Genomic DNA, 19623 nt, shown 5'->3' on the forward strand with positions numbered 1-19623 from the left:
GCTATTGATAGTTCGTGGGAAGCGCCCTAAAATTTAATCCTTGTATTGGAGGCAGGGATGAAGTTTTCCTAGCGGATTTCAGACCTCAGTCCAGCTCCTTTACGTCGGTTACACTTGGCAACGCTGCGGCGGTCAGCTGGCGGCGGGCCGTGACCAAGACCAAGTGCTGGATGCTGATAAACACTGACAGCCCGCCCGCCCCGCCCGCCCTCGCTCTTTCAGCGTCGCCACCATGGACAGGGCGCAGAGAGGCTTACTGGAGAGGCGGCTGCACCACAAGAGGCTGTACAAGAACGCGCGCGGCAAGACACCCCCGTGGAAGGATGTGTACCGCGAGGCAAGGGAGGCAGGCCCTTAACTGGGGGGACGTGTCATGGGGCAGATTTACTATTTACTGTCTAATTTTTCTCTACGGATCATTTTTGTTCCTCTCCCTCCTCCCCGTACCTTTTCGCCCGCCCTATCCCTTGTAGCGAGAACTTGTAATCCTAACTTGTATTTTGCCACTGACAGGATCCTAAATGTATGACGCGTAATCCTAACTTGTATATTGCCACTTGCATCACTGACCGAATCCTAATTATATGAGGCGTATCTTAGGTGTATTTTTACCTTTGTAGGATGAACATTTAATTTGGCTCATGGATAATTAACAGGAAAGGAGTCATTCTAATTAGATGAGCCTTAAGTATTTAGGCTCAAGATCAACGCTATTTCATTGAGCAGAGGAAGAGGTGGGATCAAAAAGCTTAATGGCCCTGAAATAGTCAGTCAAATCTAATGTCATGCTTAGCAGTAAATAGCTATAACTGCACATAAGATTTGCAGTGGTAGTATTTCTAAACCTAACCTAACCTGATCTGTCTTAACCCGGTAGCTGCGGGGATCTTTTTTTTTTTTTTTTTTACAACAAAGGAGACAGCTCAAGGGCACAAAAAAAAGAAAATAATAAAAAAAGCCCACTACTCGCTGCTCCCAAAAAAGAATCAAAAGAGGTAGCCGAAAGAAAGGTCAATTTCGGGAGGAGAGGTGTCCTGATACCCTCCTTTTGAAAGAGTTCAAGTCGTAGGCAGGAGGAAATACAGATGAAGGAAGATTGTTCCAGAGTTTACCAGTGTGAGGGGTGAAAGAGTGAAGATGCTGGTTAACTTGCATAAGGGGTTTGGACAGTATAGGGATGAGCATGAGTAGAAAGTCATGTGCAGCGGGGCCGCGGGAGGGGGGGAGGCATGCAGTTAGCAAGTTCAGAAGAGCAGCCAGCGTGGAAATATCGATAGAAGATAGAAAGAGAGACAACATCGTGGCGAAATTTAAGAGGTAGAAGACTATCAGTAGGAGGAGGAGAGCTGATGAGACAAAGAGCCTTAGACTCCACTCTGTCCAGAAGAGCTGTGTGAGTGGAGCCTCCCCACACGTGAGATGCATACTCCATATGAGGGCGGACAAGGCCCCTGTATATGGATAGCAACTGCGCAGGGGAGAAGAACTGGCGGAGACGATACAGAACACCCAACCTCGAGGAAGCTGATTTAGCGAGAGAGGAGATATGAAGTTTCCAGTTGAGATTTTGAGTTAAGGATAGACCGAGGATGTTTAGTGTTGAAGACAGTGACAGCTGAGTGTTGTCGAAGAATAGGGGATAGGTGTTTGGAAGATTGTGTCAAGTTGATAGGTGGAGAAATTGAATTTTTGAGGCATTGAAGGACACAAGGTTCCTTCTGCCCCAATCGGAAATGATAGCAAGGTCTGAGGTTAAGCGTTCTGCAGACTCCAGTCTGGAGTCGTGTACTTCCTGTTGAGAGGGTCTTCTATTGAAAGAAGTTGAATAATGCAGAGTGGAGTCGTCGGCGTATGAGTGGACAGGACAGTTTGTTATGGAAAGAAGATCATTGATGAATAACAGGAAGAGAGTGGGTGATAGGACAGAGCCCTGTGGAATGCCACTGTTGATAGGTTTAGGGGAAAAGCAGTGACTGTCTACCACTGCAGAGATAGAACGGCCGGAAAGGAAACTGGAGATAAAGGAACAGAGAGAGGGATAGAATCCGAAAGAGGGTAGTTTAGAAAGCAAAGACTGGTGCCAGACTCTATCGAAGGCTTTCGATATGTCTAGCATAACAGAGAAATTTCACCGAAATGGCCAAGAGAGGATGACCAAGAGTCAGTTAAGAGAGCAAGAAGATCGCCAGTAGAACGCCCCTTGCGGAATCCATACTGGCGATCAGATAGAAGGTTAGAAATGGAAAGGTGCTTTTGAATCTTCCGGTTAAGGATTGATTCAAAAGCTTTAGATAGACAGGAAAGTAAAGCTATAGGGCGGTAGTTTGAGGGATTGGAACGGTCACCCTTCTTAGGCACAGGCTGTACAAAGGCATACTTCCAGCAGGAAGGAAAGATAGATGTTGATAGGCAGAGACGAAAGAGTTTGACCAGGCAGGGTGTCGGCACAGAAGCACAGTTTTTAAGGACAATAGAAGGTACTCCATCAAGTCCATAAGCCTTCTGAGAGTTGAGGTCAGAGAGGGCATAGAAAACATCATTTGGAAGAATCTTAATAACAGGCATAAAGGAGTCAGAGGGGGGATGAGTAGGAGGAATATGCCCAGAATCGTCCAGGGTGGAGTTCTTATAGAAAGTTTGAGCGAAGAGTTCAGCTTTAGAGACAGATGAGACGGCATTGCTGCCATCAGGGTTAAGGAGAGGAGGGAAAGAGGAAGAAGTGAAATTTGAGGAGATATTGTTGGCTAGATGCTAGAAGTCACGGGAAGAATTAGAAGAAGCAAGGTGTTGACATTTTCTATTAATGAAAGAAGTTTTGCTAAGTCGGAGAATAGATTTGGCATGATTCCGGGCTGAAATGTAAAGATCAAAGTTAGCGGGAGTTTGAAGGCTCTGGAACCTTTTGTGAGCTGCCTCTCTATCTTTAATAGCACGAGAACAAGCATGATTAAACCAAGGCTTTTTAGCATGAGGAGTACAGAAAGTATGTGGAATGTATGCCTCTATTCCAGAGACAATCACCTCTGTGATGCGCTGAGCACACACAGAGGGGTCTCTCTCCTGGAAGCAGTAACCATTCCACGGGAAATCAGTAAAGTACATCCTCAGGTTGTCCCAACGAACTGAAGCAAAATGCCAGAAGCATCGCCTCTTCGGTGGCTCCAGAGGATGTACAGGAGTGATAGGATAGGATACAGAAATAAGGTTATGATCGGAGGAGCCCAATGGAGAGAACAGTTTGACAGAGTAAGCAGAAGGATTAGAGGTAAGGAAGAGGTCTAGAATGTTGGGCCTGTCTCCAAGACGGTCAGGAATATGAGTAGGGTGCTGAACCAACTGCTCTAGGTCGTTGAGGAGAGCAAAGTTGTAGGCTTGTTCGCCAGGCTGGTCAGTGAAAGAGGATGAAAGCCAAAGCTGGTGGTGAACATTGAAATCTCCCAAGATGGAGATTTCAGCAAAGGGAGAGTGAGTCAAGATGTTTCTTAAAGACCCCTCTAAGCGAGAAAAATTAAAAAAAATCATCACTTACACAAACCATTTCATGATATATATCAGCGCATTTGTGATCAGTTTATGCATCATCTATTTTGGCAAAAATTTGGCCTGTCGCTGGTACACCATAAAGCCACAAATTTGGCCTGTTGCTGCTGCTGGGTTAGACCATACCTAAGCCTAACAAACCTTGTTTAATGCAGCCCTTTTTTACCTAACCTGAGACTGTCATTGAGTGGCAACAAAAGTCTTCTTATCACTTGAGGCAACTAGTGTTTACAGTAGAGGAAGCAGCTCAAGGGTAAAGATAAATAAACACAAACAAAAAGCCTGCAAGCACTGCTCCTATAAAAGAGAGTAGAGATGAGTGGCCAAAAGAAAGATATCTTGATGCTCCTCTCTTGTTCCTTTACTTAAAAATGCTGAACCTTTGTAGTATAGGAAATAGAATGCTGAAGGTCCTGTTATGATACTTGTGATGTACTGTCTTGAGTGCAGTCTGTATTTGGCAACTCACTTTTGCTGTGCTTAGTCTTTCCCATTGGTAACAGTCTAGAAAGAATCACATGATTTCACTAACCTGTGTTTTGTTGTTATGAATAGTGAATACTTTTAAAATTCAACATCCTCCACAGCGATGCAAGGAGCGGCTGCGGTCCAGCAGGTCACAGCTGGTGGACCGCTTCCGTGCAGCCGGGGACACCATCAACCACAATAACAACAGCCTGCAAACAGCCATGAGGGTGCAGGATGTCATGGAGGTGGAGTGGGTTGCCATGAGTCCTGACAGTGGCTTTCCTCTAGCAAGGTGTGTTGAGAAAAAGAAAGAAAGCTGCTTGTCAAGTTTATTTATGTTTGCATGCATGTGTTTAAGCTTCATTTTGTTTGAATAAGCCTTTTCTTTCAGTGAAGATGACCCACAAGAAGATGAGCAGACACTCCTAGAGCTTATGGAGGAGATCCAGCAAGAGCTCATGTCAGAGGGTGAGATTACTCTGCCTTCCAACATTAACTAAGTAGTCTCCAATCTTGCTTGTCACCTTAACTTTGTGAATTGTACAATTTGAGTTGCAAGCACTGTGCCAGTGTGTGTGTGTGTGTGTGTGTGTGTTTTCACCATGGGCTGACCACACCCTAGACTTGTGATCGCCAGATAGTACCCTCCTCAACCTAACTTAGAGCTTTCAAGTGACGGATTTCTGGGTGTGGCTGAAGCCTCACACACACACACACACACACACACACAAATTATAGACCAGTCTCTTTGACAAGTGTAATGTGCAGGATTTGTGAGTATAATAAATAAAACAATGGGTCGAACATTTAGAAAAGGAAAACATGATAAATAAGGGACAGTTTGGATTTAGAAAAGGGAAATCATGTGTCACTAACTTGCTATGTTTCTACTCAAGAGCAATAGACGTGGTGCAGGAGAGAGAAGGGTGGGCTGATTGTGTATATCTCGATTTGAAAAAAGCTTTTGACAAGGTTCTGCACAAAAGGTTAATTTGGAAACTACAGCAGTGGGGAGGAATGGGTGGAAAGGTTATCGAGTGGATGAAGGATTACTTAACAGGAAGAGAAATGAGGATGGTGATTAGGGAAGAGATATCAAATTGGAGGTGAGTAGAGAGTGGAGTTCTTGAAGGCTCAGTTCTGGCACCAATAATGTTTATAATATATATAAATGATATGCCGAAGGGTATAAAAAGTTATATGAGCCTTTTTGCAGACGATGCAAAGTTAATAAGAAAAGTGAGGACAGAGGAAGACTGTGAAGAACTGCAAAAAGACCTGGATAGTGTGTAGATGGACCCAGTTATGGGAGATGAAATTTAATGCAAACAAATGCCATGTTATGGAAATAGAGAAAAGTAAAAAAAAAGACCAAGGAAAACATACAGGATGGGAAAAGAAACCTTAAAGGTGGTACATGAAGAGAAAGATTTGGGAGTAATGATGTAAGACACACTATCCCCAGAAAAGCACATAAACAAGCTGTTTGGAGAAACCTACGGGATGATGCATAATATAAGGGTATCATTCCATTTTATGGACAAAGAAATGGTGAGGAAAATAATAACAACATTGATAAGACCAAAACTTGAATATGCTGCAGTTGTATAGTTGCCACACAAAAAGAAGGATATCAGAAAGTTGGAAAGGATACAAAGAATTACAACTAAAATGGTCCCAGAACTCTCGAATATGACGTATCAAGACAGATTGAAAGAGATGAAATTGACGACACTGGAACAAAAAAGGGAGAGAGGAGATCTGATCACGCTGTATAAGTTGGTAAATAAGTTTGATGAGGTGGATAGAGATGATCTCTTCTCAACTGCAAGAACGCAGGGGCTGAGAGGACATGGAAAGAAACTTAATAAAGGAACCTGTTTGAGTGACTTGAAAAAGTATAGTTTTCCACATAGAAGTGTTAACACATGGAACAGCTGGCGGGAAGAGGTGGTGGAGGCGAGCAGTGTCCAACAAATGAAGGAAAGGCTGGATGAATGTAGACACGGAGATGGGACTATACTAGTACCAACCCTCACATAAGCAAGTGAAACGTGGATCTAGAATGAAAGTCAGAGGTCTAGGGTGCAGGCAGTGGAAATGAGTTATTTGAGGAGTGCTGGTGGTGTGAGTAGAATGGATGGAATGAGTAATGAAAGTGTGTACGAGCATTTTGGAATGTGTCACAGGTGAAGGGAAGAAGTGTGGAGTGGTGGAAGAAGTGAAGCGATAGACTCTAAAGTGGTTTGGCCACATGGAGCAAATGGAGGAGAGTAATGACCAGAAGGGTGTATGTGAATGAGATAGAGGGAGGGAATGCTAGAGGACGACCTCCAGTGAAATGGAGAGATAGGGTGCAGGAGTATATTATGGAGAGGGGGGAAAGATCTTTGAGAAACTTTGAGCAGGCAAGGAGGGAGTGTCTGGATAGAGAAAGTTGGAAGCTCTTCTGCCGTGACCATCCCCTGGTGGGAGCTCCTAGGAGCAGGCGTCGATGAAATAATGATGACTATACTATTAGAGCTTAGCTCGGGCCCGGTAGACTACATATAGGTAAATACACACAAACACACCTGGGAGACAAAACATAACCCTCAAATGACACCCAGTACCCATTCAGTGCTGGATGGACAGGGGACACGGAGTAAAGGAGCCTGCCCATCTGTCTCCACTCAGCCCAGGGATCAAACCTCTGGGACCTCTTGGTTGTGAGGCAAGTGCACTAACCACGCTTCTCTCTGTGTGTGTGTGTGTACTTATCTAGTTGTGGTATATGGGAAAGGAGCTGTGCTTGCACTATCCCATCTCCATACCTACTAAAATTCAACTTTGTCTTAAATTCATGAATTGTCTTTGCGTGGACCACATCTTTTTCCAGGCTGTTCTAGGCCTCTTCTACTCTTTGTGGTAAGCTGTTTTTTCTGTCTTCTGCAGGCTTCCTTTTTCATGTTCATGTGTGTGTGTGTGTATGTGAGAGAGATACAAACAGTGGCTAGCAGGAGATATGTGCTGTGGTTGTGTCTTGTTTTGCCCATCAGCTGACTGGGGTACTTCCAAAGGGTTTTCCAACTATGAATCTACAGGCCTGGGTTTGAATCTTGGCTGGGGCAATTGGCTTGCAGCTCACATAACTGATCATCCTTTCTTTCGGGATGGTCGATAAATGGATACCTGGAGAAGATGAACTGTGGTATCCTGGATATAACACTGACTCTGTGTCAGGGGATAGGTTCTCTCCCACCACAGGCTCAAAGGGCCAGTAGGATGGTGATGAGCACTGTTGCCGCAGCTATAGCGGATGCTCCCAACTTTACTTTTACAAGGGTTGTGGGTTTTATGTAATAAGCAGTTTTTCTCAGTTATATATATGTACTGTGCCTTTTATGGGATAGTCTCAGTCCATCCTACTTTGTCACTAAAGTATACGTATTACAATTATTTGTTTCTCGGGTTACAAATGAATTAATTCCATTGAAATAACATTTCAATTTAACTCAAAGTGAATTTAACACAACTTTCTTTGGAGTCTATCTCATGTTCAATAGACATCCCCCAGAAATATTTTTCCATGAGGTCCGAGTTAATTGTTACCGGTATGTACTTTATTCATGGACATATCACCTCTTTCATTTCACTTAAGTCTTAATACATTTAAAATCTCCCTTATATTCTTTTTACAGAGGAGCAGACAATGATGGATGTCCTCAAGTTTGACACAGCTGCTCTAGCCAGTCAAGTAGCTCTCCAGGCTGAGGAGGTTATTTGCCCAATATGTCAAGTAAGATGTTTTTTTTTTTAGTGTCACTTAAGTGAGTATGAAAATTTGTCTGTTATTAACTGGGTACATTTCTTTGCAACCAACTGTGCTGTTATATTACATTGCTGTCTAACTTGCTTATTTATTTTGTACATCAGTGGATTATCTTCAGCCTCCCAAAATCTAACCAATATTGCTTTCCTTATTATCTTTTATAACTATATGCAGGCTTTAAACTTACCAACTGAATGCCTCCTCCCCTGTCATGGCCTCACTGTTCAAGACCTTCTATTCATTTTAATATCATTCCTTTTACTTCTACATTTTCTCCCTCGTGCCTTAGACTTGTTCTTGAGCAGACTGTCAGGAGTTGTGCAGGAGCAGCATGTTGCAGTCATTTTATTTCTTTTCCTTTATTATGTTTAGTCATTTTACTGTAAAAAGAAAAATACTCACTTTTGTTCATAAATGGAATGTCAGGTTTATAAAACAATTTAGCAGAATATATGAAAAATATTTTCTCTGCTTGTTATATAATTTTGTAGGATATGAGACTTTAAGAATAGTGATGAAATATGGTGAGTTAAGGTTAAGAAATTAGGAGGATAAGGTCATTACAAACAAGAATGTAGGTCGAGGAAATTATCCGGGCTAGCAAAAGGATCTGTAATTAAACTTTGTGCTGCATCTTGTAAACCAGAGCCTGCAGAAGTGAGGAAAGGATTGATTAATTGTTATCAAGGGTAATGAGAAGTGTTCCGTTGACAAGGCAACTCTCAGGAGCATCATAAAATCAAGGAAATTATGTGTATAGCCTTTTCTAACAAAGTGGTATTTCCTCGGTGCCTTTTACCACATATTAGGACCAGTGCAACTATTCGTGCATAATGCCCTATAGCTGGCTCTAGTTTTGTGATAATCATTCATAAGGCTGTGTATTTTCCCCTGCATATTTTCAGCTTGTCCTCCTATTCAGCTTTCTGTGCCAGTTAGAGGGTAGTAACAGTGCCATGCCACTTATGAATTTTAGGTGATGGTTACTATATGAGGTATATGTTTTGTTCTAAATGACTGTGATCATTATAGGTTCAGGGATTGCAGGAAACGGTGAACAAGTCTGCACCGCCTGCATCTGTCTCTGGTGATGGTCCTACGTCAAACCTTTTAGTGTGTGGCTGTGGCTTAGCACTGCAGGGGGCCAACCTTACGCTAAATACAGTAAGTTATTGCAGAAACTGTTCATGGAGTAAAAGAGATATCTTATTGCTTCATAATGACTGGGGACTATAATCATAACCTCCTTCAGTTAGTTATACTCTATTCACCTGATTGTAGCTATCATGCCCTGGTGCATCTAGGACTTACCTCTAGGGGGTGGCCACAGCAGAAGTGCCTCCACTCATTCCTGTTTGCAAGAGTCACACCACCTCATGAACATGGCATAAACAAATTAAAAGAAACCTATACAGTCTGCACCTTGCCAAATGGTTCACCTTTAATGGTCATGTTTTGTCTTTGAGTATCATGTCATAGACTTCTACTTTTTTGTGGAACCAGACTTTAGGCCATTTCCTTAGCCCAACTCTGTGTCATTGTTAGCGGCCAAATCAAATTGTACCCTTCATAAAGCTCAGGTTTTCTTCTCGGCACCCAATACTAAAGAGATTTCCTGTCTAGTTTCCTCAAGTATATTACCATCCGTATGAACACCTAACCCTATGCAAAGAATTTTTGTTGTATATTGTGTTAGTTTAGAAGCATTTGGCCCCTTTAAGTTGAACTATGGAGCTGACTAAAGTGCTGGTGCTCACTGCTTTGAATAGAAAGTGTGAATCATTACAATAGTGTGATATTTATATAGTCTTATTTGTTTTTCAGGTCAAGTCAAGCTTGGAGAATACACTGTCCCACCACGGCCAGGCCTGCATTGGGAGGATGTCCTTTACTTCCACCACAGACACTCAAGGTGCTAATGTCCTTATTACATGTAGTCTCTGTGACTGGATGTCCTTCCTTTTGTAAGGTGTGCATTCCCACATCCAGGTCATTTTAGCCTGTGTTCAGGGGCCTGCTGTTTCATATCATGTATGTTTAAGGGGTTTGCTTTGGAGGCTGGTTTAATATTAGAGATGATGTGAGTATAGCAGGCATAAAGGGAGGAAACAATTATTGTACTTCAGTATATTCTTGATGGTAATGTTACTTTCTGTGCATCATTCTTAACTATGAATGTACAGTTCAAAAGATATACTGCATTTCATGCTGTTGCTTGAATTAGTGATTGCAGAATTTAGAGATAAATTCATGCAACAGTGACTTTAAAAGGATTTAGCTTCATTTTGATTATTCATGTGACAGCTTGAATGTTAATGTTAACTTTAGTTGCTCAAGTTTTGTTCACAAGAGAAGAATGAAAATGATGCCTTGAGTTATAGAAAACAAAGATTATTAGCATGATTAGCAAATATACAGTAAAGATTTATTTTTCAAGATAAATTTGAATACAAGAGACAGACTTAGACTTGTTGACAGAGCTCTTGAAAAGTTTCATTTCACGTAACTGAAATTGAAGGTTTAATCATAAAAAAATATTAGGTTTAGGGGTTGTGATAATATAGCTGTAATTGATTATATGTCTTGTGATGAATAATTTTAATTTGCATAATAATTTAACTCTTAAAGATTGAAGCTGATCAAATGATCTTGGATCTGTTCCAATTTAGTAATGTGAATTGAAACTTACCAAGTACAACCAAGATCTAGTCCATTCCCTATTCCTAAATCATGATTTAGCCAAATACTTCCATGTGATGCCTGACAAAGCTCTCTAGAAATTAAATGATTAAGTAAATTATTACCTGTGTGATGGATGACAAAGGTGCTGTTAACAGTGAATGTTGTGTATGGCATTGTTACCATTGTAATTTTAGTGATGAAAAGAATATTGTAACTTTGAATACGTAATGAACTAGAGGCGCAGAGTCAGGACTATATAGTGTTTGTGGCTGGGTCGAAACTGATGTCAGGGTCCAGGAAGACACAACCTGAATGTTGCATGAATGCCTAGTGTGGGCCTCTTCCCAGGCCAGTCTTTCCAGTTATGTTCTTTTCACCTCCCATCCTGAATATCCCAGAAATATTCTTTTGTGATTTTTTTTTTGTGTGTGTGGATGGCAATGTTTTAATTCATGTTTAACAGTCACCAGTGAAGGGAGAGGTGAATTCAGTGCTTTGATTTTAGTGCTAAATTTCCAGCTTGTAATATTTCCATATGTCGGTGGTGTTCCAGTTTGATTCTGGAAGTTAGGTTCATTCATTCACGACTTGCAACTTCTTACTATATCCACTGCATCCACATTGACCATGATTGCATATAAATATTTTTTTATTGTTAAGCCAAGTGTACTAGCTGGAACTCAGCCTGTTACAATAAATGAATTTCTGAATTTTCAGCTTGGCAAATCTTGCATGTTTGTGAAGGTAAAGAAAATGGCCTGAAAAATGACTCAATAAATCAAATATATTATTAAGACTAATTGAATAATGATGCTAGCCATGATCCCATTTTCTGCCAGTGCAAAGCAAGGAGCAAGAATGGCCTCATATGACAAAAATGAATAAATAAAGGATAAAAAGCACTCATCAGAATTGGGACCACTCAGTTGAAAGGGCTGCTTTGCACATTGACCCACACTATTATCCAGAGTCCAATAAAATATATAAATGAAATAGTCTGTAATCCAAACTGACATCTTGCACTCAGTCTTAGAATGGCAGTGGCATTCAGGATATAAAGAGGTGCAACTTGCCAAGTGTCTGTCCCTTGAGCTTGATCCATTCCTTCCTCAGTTGTCACTTTTTATCATGAGCATTATCTTCCAAAAAGGAGGAACGGAAAGTCAAAATAATCATTTGATAATTTTTACTTATAGGCCAAAATCATTGACAGACCCATTCTTGAATCTCCACTTCCTGTGTAGATATAACTACACACATCTTTTTTTAGCTCATCATTTGACATCTTTCTTCTACCCCATGATCTCCAAAGAGGTTCCTTATCATCCTTATCACATCTATTTTCACTGCTCTCATTCTTGATATCTTTTGCTTGTGGCAGTAAATGTTTGGCACCCATAAAGCAGGGTGAGTTTCAGTACCAAGATTCCTTCATGATGGTAAAGACCCCCTAGAAAGAGCTGCTTGTGAATGTAAGGGTTGTATTTTTTTAACAATTGGGGGAGGGCGTGTTCAGGCATGTTGTAATGCCTACGGTTCCATGAGTCAGTGTAAGAGGTTAGTTGAAGAGGAATCACTATAGTCGGTTCACCCGAAACTGAAGTGTGCATTATCACGCAACGGCAACCTGCAGCCACACGGCGTGTCCAATTTTGTGGATACTGTATGCTAGCCCACGCATAGTAAACAGTCGTCAGTGTCAATAATATGCAGGCAGTAATACCAAATACCATCAATTATAGTCGATTATGAGTTACAAAAATATTAGTAATGTCACAAATAGCTGTTTTATTAATATAAACCCTGCTAATTTTATCAGTGGTGAACAGCTTCAAGGCTGTTTAATAATCATAATCAATGATCTTGTAAATTAACAAAACAGATATTTGTGACATTACTAATATTTTTAACTCATAATTGACTATAATTGACGGTATTTGTTATTGCTGCCTGCATATTATTGACACTGATGACTGCCTACTATGCACAGGCTAGCATACAGTATCCATGAAGTCAGATGAGCCGTGTGGCTGCAGGTTGCCGTTGCGCGATAATGCTCACTTCAGACTCAGGTGAACCAACTATAACTAATATTGAAGTAGGAGTTGGAGCTCATAAGGTGATAGAAGAGCTGAACTTTCTTTTATTCATAAGTATACAAAGTGATTGATATGTTTTCAAGGTGAGGAGAAAATTAGGGCAAGCACTTTGCTTGGGTTATGGAGCAGGAATTCAGTACAGGAGTATCCACAAGAGCATAAAGCAATTAAATTTATTCTGCATCAGGTAATTACATTGGTATACATTAATTGTTTGGAACCCAGCACACACACACACACACACATTCATGTTTTTTGAGTGTGGTTCCTCACTGTCATGAAAAACAGACCTCTGTAATGCAGTGGTTCTCAGGTTTGGCTCTCGTAAATGAGAGGTCCCAGGTTCAATTCCTGGGCAAAGTGAAGACGGGGGATGGTTAGTCTAATCCGTGTCTCGTGTCCATTCAGCGGTGAATGAGTACTGGGTGTCAGACGGGGTTTGTGTCCCGCATCCTGGGTGTGTGTGGGTGTGATGGGAGGTCCCAGTCATACCCAAAGATCCATGAATGTGTAGCCCCAAGCTCAAAAGGAGGAGGGTACTGGGTGGTGATCACCAGTCCAGCATGTGATCAGACCATGATGAATGAGATTTTTGAGCGAGTTTGTGGTCCCTCACATAAGAAATGGAATGGTGTTAATGAAGATGAACGTTAGTCTATTGGGTTGTTGGGTGATATTTGATAATACAACTGATACTAAGCAGTTTACATGTTAAATTGGTGAGTGTGACAAGTTTGTCTGGTGCCTATAACAGTTTCTGCCTTTGGATAATGAAATACATAGACAACCATTTCAGTAGAGTACGTGCCATTTTCTACCTGTACACTAATTACAGTATTATAATAGTTTATATTTTCACTGTTCTTTCACAGTTATAAAAACTTGCATTGTAAAGATATTATTCAACTTGTTATTTCTTACCTTGTGATATATAATGATTTGTTACATTTTGGCAAACATCAGAAGGTATATATTACAGCCTTTTGCTGTTTATTTTCAGTCCGTATCAGATGAGTATGGCTCACCTAGTACTATTTCTTCTGGGTCTGTTGGTAGATTAGATTCACAAGCTGCTGCCTATTGGATTCATGTCTCAGCACGAGAAAGCATCACATTTTGACATGCATGCTCTTTCCACCTGGTTACGTATTTTACTTTGCCAATTTGATAGGAATATGTCACTCAGTCCATCCAAATTCAATTTTTATTGTATATAAATATTTAAAGTTATAATGTTTATAGTTAGGAGGAGAATGACATCCTGATATTCAACAGTGCCAAATATTTGTTGGCTAAGTAGATGACCATGCATGTCATGAAGTGACAAGACAGACACTGCTTCAAACCCTTCCACATGGTAAGACAGTGAGGGCTTATGGGCTTGAACCCTTATGTCTTGCCCAATGAGTCATTCAATAGTATCCTTGTCTGTTATTTCAAGGGTCTACCGAACATTATGACTCTAATCGTAATCTGTCATGGGTTGACCTGTTTGAATTAGGAAATAAATATACTCAGCTTAGATCCTGCTAAACTGCATTATGTTGTTAAGAGTCCCTTCTCATCAGCTTCATAGACTAAATCGAGAAGTCTTGTGTTCATTGCTTCGTTCTTGCCAGATTTGAGTTCCTCCAAGATTGGCTTCATAATTTTTCCCATAAAACTTGCTATAAATTTTTTTCCAACTCCAGACAGCAACAAAGGTGAAAATGCTTTGGCTGCTCCCATCTTCATGCCATCCACAACAAACTTTATTGGAAGAAGCATTGGCTTGTCCAGCACGGAAGGTTCAGTTTTTTTATTTGCAGGATTAGTTGTGCTCAAAGTTCCCTGTGCAAGTGTGCAACCTACAAGAAAACCAAATGGATAAGTCTTGTTCCATTCAGACTTAAGCTGTTCAATACTCCAGTTGGCAGGTGGGTGCCCTAGGTGAGTGGTGAGCCTCATGAAGGTTTCATGGTAATGGCTCAGCACCTCGTCCAGATGGTCCTTCCTGGTGGTGCGGGTGGTGGAGGTGTGTACCAGGTACTGCAGATCAAATATTGGGGGGCCCCAGGAAGAGTTCCCCCAGTCAATGAGCTTCACCTCTTCAATGATTTTCTGCTCATCTGAAGCGGCAGCATATTTGAACATAAAGTTATTGTTCCAAAAATCGCCATGGTTTAAGCACTTGATTGGGAAGTCATCAGCGACAGAGGCAGATGATTTTTCTAATACAATAGACTTGCATGATTTTAATTTATTGCCCAATTCCTGTGTTTCCTCAGAAGATTTAAGGAATGAGACACAGTTGTCAATCATTACTCCCATCATCAAGGCGAAGAGACTGATATGATCAATGACTGATGGGAAACAAGAGTACTTGCTCACATCTGTTGTCTGACAGAGCACATAGGAAAGAGCATGAACCCGTGCAATCTGATCCACCGCTGCCTTGAGGTGTTCACCGTCAAGTCCTTTCCGCTTGTCATTCATCTCACACCCGGCATACTGTAAGTTTTCCATGACTAAAACAAAGTCCTGGCCCTTGCATTTCCCATAGATCAGCTCAGGATAGGAGATTTTTGGTTCCTCAGGTGCCTTTTCATTCAGCATGTTATTCATAGCAGGGATGAGCTCTGTGTATGCTAAGTACTCCTTTAAGTGTATCTTAAATTTTCTGCTGAACACTTGGCTCTGGGGATCTTGCATCAAGAACTTTCCCACCAGATGGTACACCTTCTTTGTCTCGGGTGAGCTAGACTCCTCTTGCTCTGTTGTCTCCACGGTGAAGAAAAACACGTCAGAGTTGAAGCCATCCCCTTTATCTGATGGAATGATTTATAGCAATTAAATACATACTTTTGAAGTAGTAAAGTAAGATGTAGTATGTATTTCTACAGTTGTAATCTGCAAATTTTGAGAAATGTTTGTGTCCCATCTCCCTGTCTGCCTTTAATTGATTCACATTAAGTATTGTCTATTTTATTACATACTCCATAGAGTAGACTGACACAACTGTATGGCTGGTGAAATTTCTTTAAGAAATAAGGATCCTAGGTCTGAACATAAAGACTACGGAAGATAGGGCAGGATGGAGCTCTGGCAATAAGACCTGGCTGACTCATGCACACCTGTGTGGGGCTTTCAAAACAAGGACGGTATGGAGTATGCACGGTCTTTGTTCAGCCTTTAGATACCCTCTTCTTTTCAGACCATGAGCCTTGAAAACTGCAATGAGATCACCAGTTTTGCACCTCCTTTTGGCAACCCTCTAAATCTTGCTACCCTCCAACTATACCATATAGATCTACAGTCTATATGTAAAATATATATATATATATATATATATATATATATATATATATATATATATATATATATATATATATATATATATATATATATATATATATATATATATATATATATATATATATATATATATATATATATATATATATATATATATATATATATATATATATATATATATATATATATATATATATATATATATATATATATATATATATATATATATATATATATATATATATATATATATATATATATATATATATATATATATATATATATATATATATATATATATATATATATATATATATATATATATATATATATATATATATATATATATATATATATATATATATATATATATATATATATATATATATATATATATATATATATATATATATATATATATATATATATATATATATATATATATATATATATATATATATATATATATATATATATATATATATATATATATATATATATATATATATATATATATATATATATATATATATATATATATATATATATATATATATATATATATACTCTCTCTCTCTCTCTCTCTCTCTCTCTCCAACCTTTGTCGACGGTGCAGATGTCCACCCGCAGGAGGGCTGGCGGGTTGGTGGCTGCCCTGTGCTCCTTCAGGATGTGTTCCGTCCACTTCTTGCTTATTTCTTTTCCTGTCTTTGGCTCCTTCATGGTGGCGGGAACCCTATGGCATAGAGCAGTGGTTCTCAAACTTTCTGACATTGTTACCCCTGACAGCGCAGAGGTAGAGGACAATTACCCCTAGCCCCCATTCCTGTTCATTTACAATTATTTTACATGAAATTATAGGCTATAAAGTTTTTTGATACCTCAATATTAAAGGGGGTTTACGGAGTGGGGAATTGACCCCCCCAAAAATTGAGAAAGGGAAAAAATTATCGTATTCTAATGAAATTTCTTACATAATGCTTTACTAACCGGAGGGAACATATGGGCGAAATTTCATTAGAATACGAATATTAAAGGGGTTTACGCCCCCCCCAAAAAAATTATATGCATTCGCAGGATTGGGTATGCAGTTTTGTTAAAAAAAACTGCACTTCTACTTTATTATTATTTATCAATTTACTGAATTTTACTCTAAAGTATTTTTAATTTTAGAAATACCTCATTACCCCTCAGAAACGGCTTCATTACCCCCATGGGGGTAATTACCCCCAGTTTGAGAACCACTGGCATAGAGGGATGATTTCATTACTTATCTGAAGTGCTCTCTCTCTCTCTCTCTCTCTCTCTCTCTCTCTCTCTCTCTCTCTCTCTCTCTCTCTCTCTCTGTCTCTCTCTCTCCAATCATGGGTCACCATACATATATTACAGTCACGCGTGTTAAAGTTATTATTACGATGCTAATCACCGCCACAAGCATGCACCATCTCCGCCATCATCAGTGTCGTCATTAGCTTGACTGACTGGGAAGTTTGACGACACACTCCCGCAGGTGCAGAGTGGAGGCAACACGCCCGAGGACGCCAGCAGGCCCGAGATCACTGGGTGGGGAAGGGCGTAACGGGGCCGCTGGGGCACGACTCAACAGTATATTATGATAATGTTGATAGTACAAAATAGAGTAATAGCAATAATAAAACACTCTTTCAAAGCCTTAACTAACGTGGGTGTGTAAGCCCATTTTAGTGACAGGGTGTGACGATGTGAACCTATGAAGAACCTCGCTTTAGTTTTCATTTTACGTGCTGGGGTCCATATCCTGAAACATCCCTGGCCTCACTCACAGTTGACAAGGCTTTCGTGGAGGCTGTGTTAATATTTCCTTGGGTGGTGTTATGAGCCTAGCGATAATCTGACAAGGCTTCTGCACCATGAACGCGGAGGACACTCATAAGAAGCTGAGAACCCGACTCTCTCCTTTGTGGCCTCCGGAAATATTTGTCGTTAGAGCCGAAAACGTCTGAGAATACGGGTCAGGTGAATGTCCAGCCAAAGGTTAATAGACGTCGTTGTTAACTGCACACTGAAAAAGCATGCAGGAAATACCATATGCAATGACTGGTTATGCATGTGGATTAGCCATTTGGGGTCTGCAGTGTTTTGCTTTTGTATGGGGTCGGTGCGTGCATGGCTAATGTGACAATTGATGGCGCCGAATAAACCATTATAAATTATCGCTATCAGTCCGGCAGCTGCTGGTAATAAGAATTAGCATAAAATTAATCCTTGGGCAGACACGCGGAAAAGTACATTAGCTTTAATAGCTCACCTGTGATCTCCAATTAATTATTTTCAGATCAGTGAGGCTTAAAGTGTAGAGAAAATACTTCAAACGATTTATGTATTTTCCCCCAGCACGCTTGTCATTCCCTTAGTGTGGCGGTGGCATTTCTTTCTCTATGTTGCCCTTGGAACTGTCATAGGTTGCCCTTGTTCAGGAAAGTGATTTTAGTGAATATGCATCTTTTTGTGGTAGAATGTATCGGTAACAATCTATAACAACAATAGCTGCTGTGATACTGCTACTATAAGCCTTCGAACTACTACTCTTTACACCACACGCCACTTGATTTTTAGATCAATTCGTGAACTTGATATGATAAAGAACCCATTTAACATATATAAAGCAACAATAGCAAAAAAAAAAAAAAAAAAAAAAAAAATCCCAAAACGCATACAAGGTATATACTTTATTTTTTACTCCTCCTCCCCAATCACTTCTGTTTCATAATCCCGCATCTATTCCGGTCGTTGTCTCTCTGCGATCGCCTTGGTATGTACACTTTCAACGTCTTGAACTTGAACTAAGCAGTAATTTGTCATATATTCAGTAAAAATAATATATTCTTCCTTTCGTCAAGAATTTCAACAGATAAAAACCCGCAACATCCTCGTATCAATGACGTTAGCCTGCAATAAGCACTAAATCTTTCCCATTTTGTATATTGGTAAAGGGAAGGGAGGCCTACCACAGCACTGCTTCACTCTGTTCGCTCTCTCTCTGTGCATGAAGGTTATGTTTCGTACGTCTGGCTCAGGCTTGCGTTTGGTAGTGAAGAAACGTTCGTTGCCACAGAACTAACTAACGGGGGAGCAGGGTGAATGTAAATGTCAGTGAGTATATGGGTGCACTCACACCCCTTGGGTAGTATACTTCAAGATTAAGGATGAAACAAACCTCAAAAGCTCTTCTCCGCTGGGTAAGGGAAAACCTAATGAACTGTGGATTTTAACCGATGGCAAGTCGCCTACGCACCTCACTGATATGGCACTGTAACAACAAGTAGCTGCTTCTCCTACGTTCACAGCTAGAAGGCGAGGAGAGGACCCGTGTTAATGGTGTGAGGGAGCCAGGCACAATAAAACGAGCAAAAAGTGCCAAACAGGAGTGGGTGGGGCATATGTATACACAACCGAGGCCATCGTGCATCCGCCAGCGCCGAGGCCACTTTTCACCTTATCATCGTGGTGTGGCGGTTTGTGCTTGCCTCCTGTCAGTAAAATGAATGCAATATATGGCGTAATGTCTCAGGTTTTGATCTGTTTCCCCGCGGCAATCGGGTTTAAGAGAGAAGAATAAATCAATACACCATTACAGCATGAATCAGTAATATCAAACTGCTCGTATAGGTAGATCACAAGTTGCCGGTGTAGCTTTGACGTGGGCAGCATGCCGGACATCTTACCGGGAGTGTCTTGTTTACTAAGAAA

General features: G+C 40.4%; 3 protein-coding genes across 5 annotated transcripts in view; 1 reads left to right on the top strand and 2 right to left on the bottom strand.

Annotated features, from left to right (window-relative positions):
* The window catches only part of LOC126984489 (uncharacterized), a 29137-nt gene extending 12507 nt beyond the window's left edge, over positions 1-16630 (bottom strand). Inside the window, exons 1-2 of the mRNA XM_050838231.1 lie at positions 16494-16630; positions 14089-15407 (exon numbers count right to left, since the gene is read on the bottom strand). Of these exons, the coding sequence (XP_050694188.1) occupies positions 14140-15407; positions 16494-16617 (1392 nt within the window). The 5' untranslated portion in view covers positions 16618-16630 and the 3' untranslated portion in view covers positions 14089-14139. The remainder of the gene's footprint in view (positions 1-14088; positions 15408-16493) is intronic.
* The window catches only part of LOC126984254 (uncharacterized), a 31741-nt gene extending 12507 nt beyond the window's left edge, over positions 1-19234 (bottom strand). The window contains exon 1 of one of the 2 annotated variants that reach the window (XM_050838020.1): positions 19213-19234. The gene's annotated coding sequence lies outside the window, so the exon portion shown is untranslated. Of the gene's footprint in view, positions 1-19090; positions 19112-19212 lie in introns of those variants that run through there. The other variant, XM_050838148.1, reaches the window with a different exon arrangement.
* On the top strand, positions 144-13501 carry LOC126984541 (RPA-interacting protein B-like). Of its 2 annotated transcripts, none has more exons than XM_050838340.1 (6): positions 144-337; positions 4128-4300; positions 4400-4476; positions 7689-7786; positions 8867-8983; positions 9644-13501. In XM_050838340.1, the coding sequence occupies exons 1-6, from the start codon at positions 233-235 to the stop codon at positions 9785-9787; spliced, it is 714 nt and encodes a 237-aa protein (XP_050694297.1). In that variant the 5' UTR covers positions 144-232; the 3' UTR covers positions 9788-13501. The 2 variants fall into 2 exon arrangements, with proteins under 2 accessions (XP_050694297.1, XP_050694241.1); XM_050838284.1 differs by having other exon boundaries at positions 148-337; positions 8852-8983.
* Positions 19235-19623: the final 389 nt, after the last annotated feature.

The sequence above is a fragment of the Eriocheir sinensis genome, chromosome 1 (genome assembly GCF_024679095.1).
Source record: "Eriocheir sinensis breed Jianghai 21 chromosome 1, ASM2467909v1, whole genome shotgun sequence".
Taxonomy (NCBI): Eukaryota; Metazoa; Arthropoda; class Malacostraca; order Decapoda; family Varunidae; genus Eriocheir; species Eriocheir sinensis.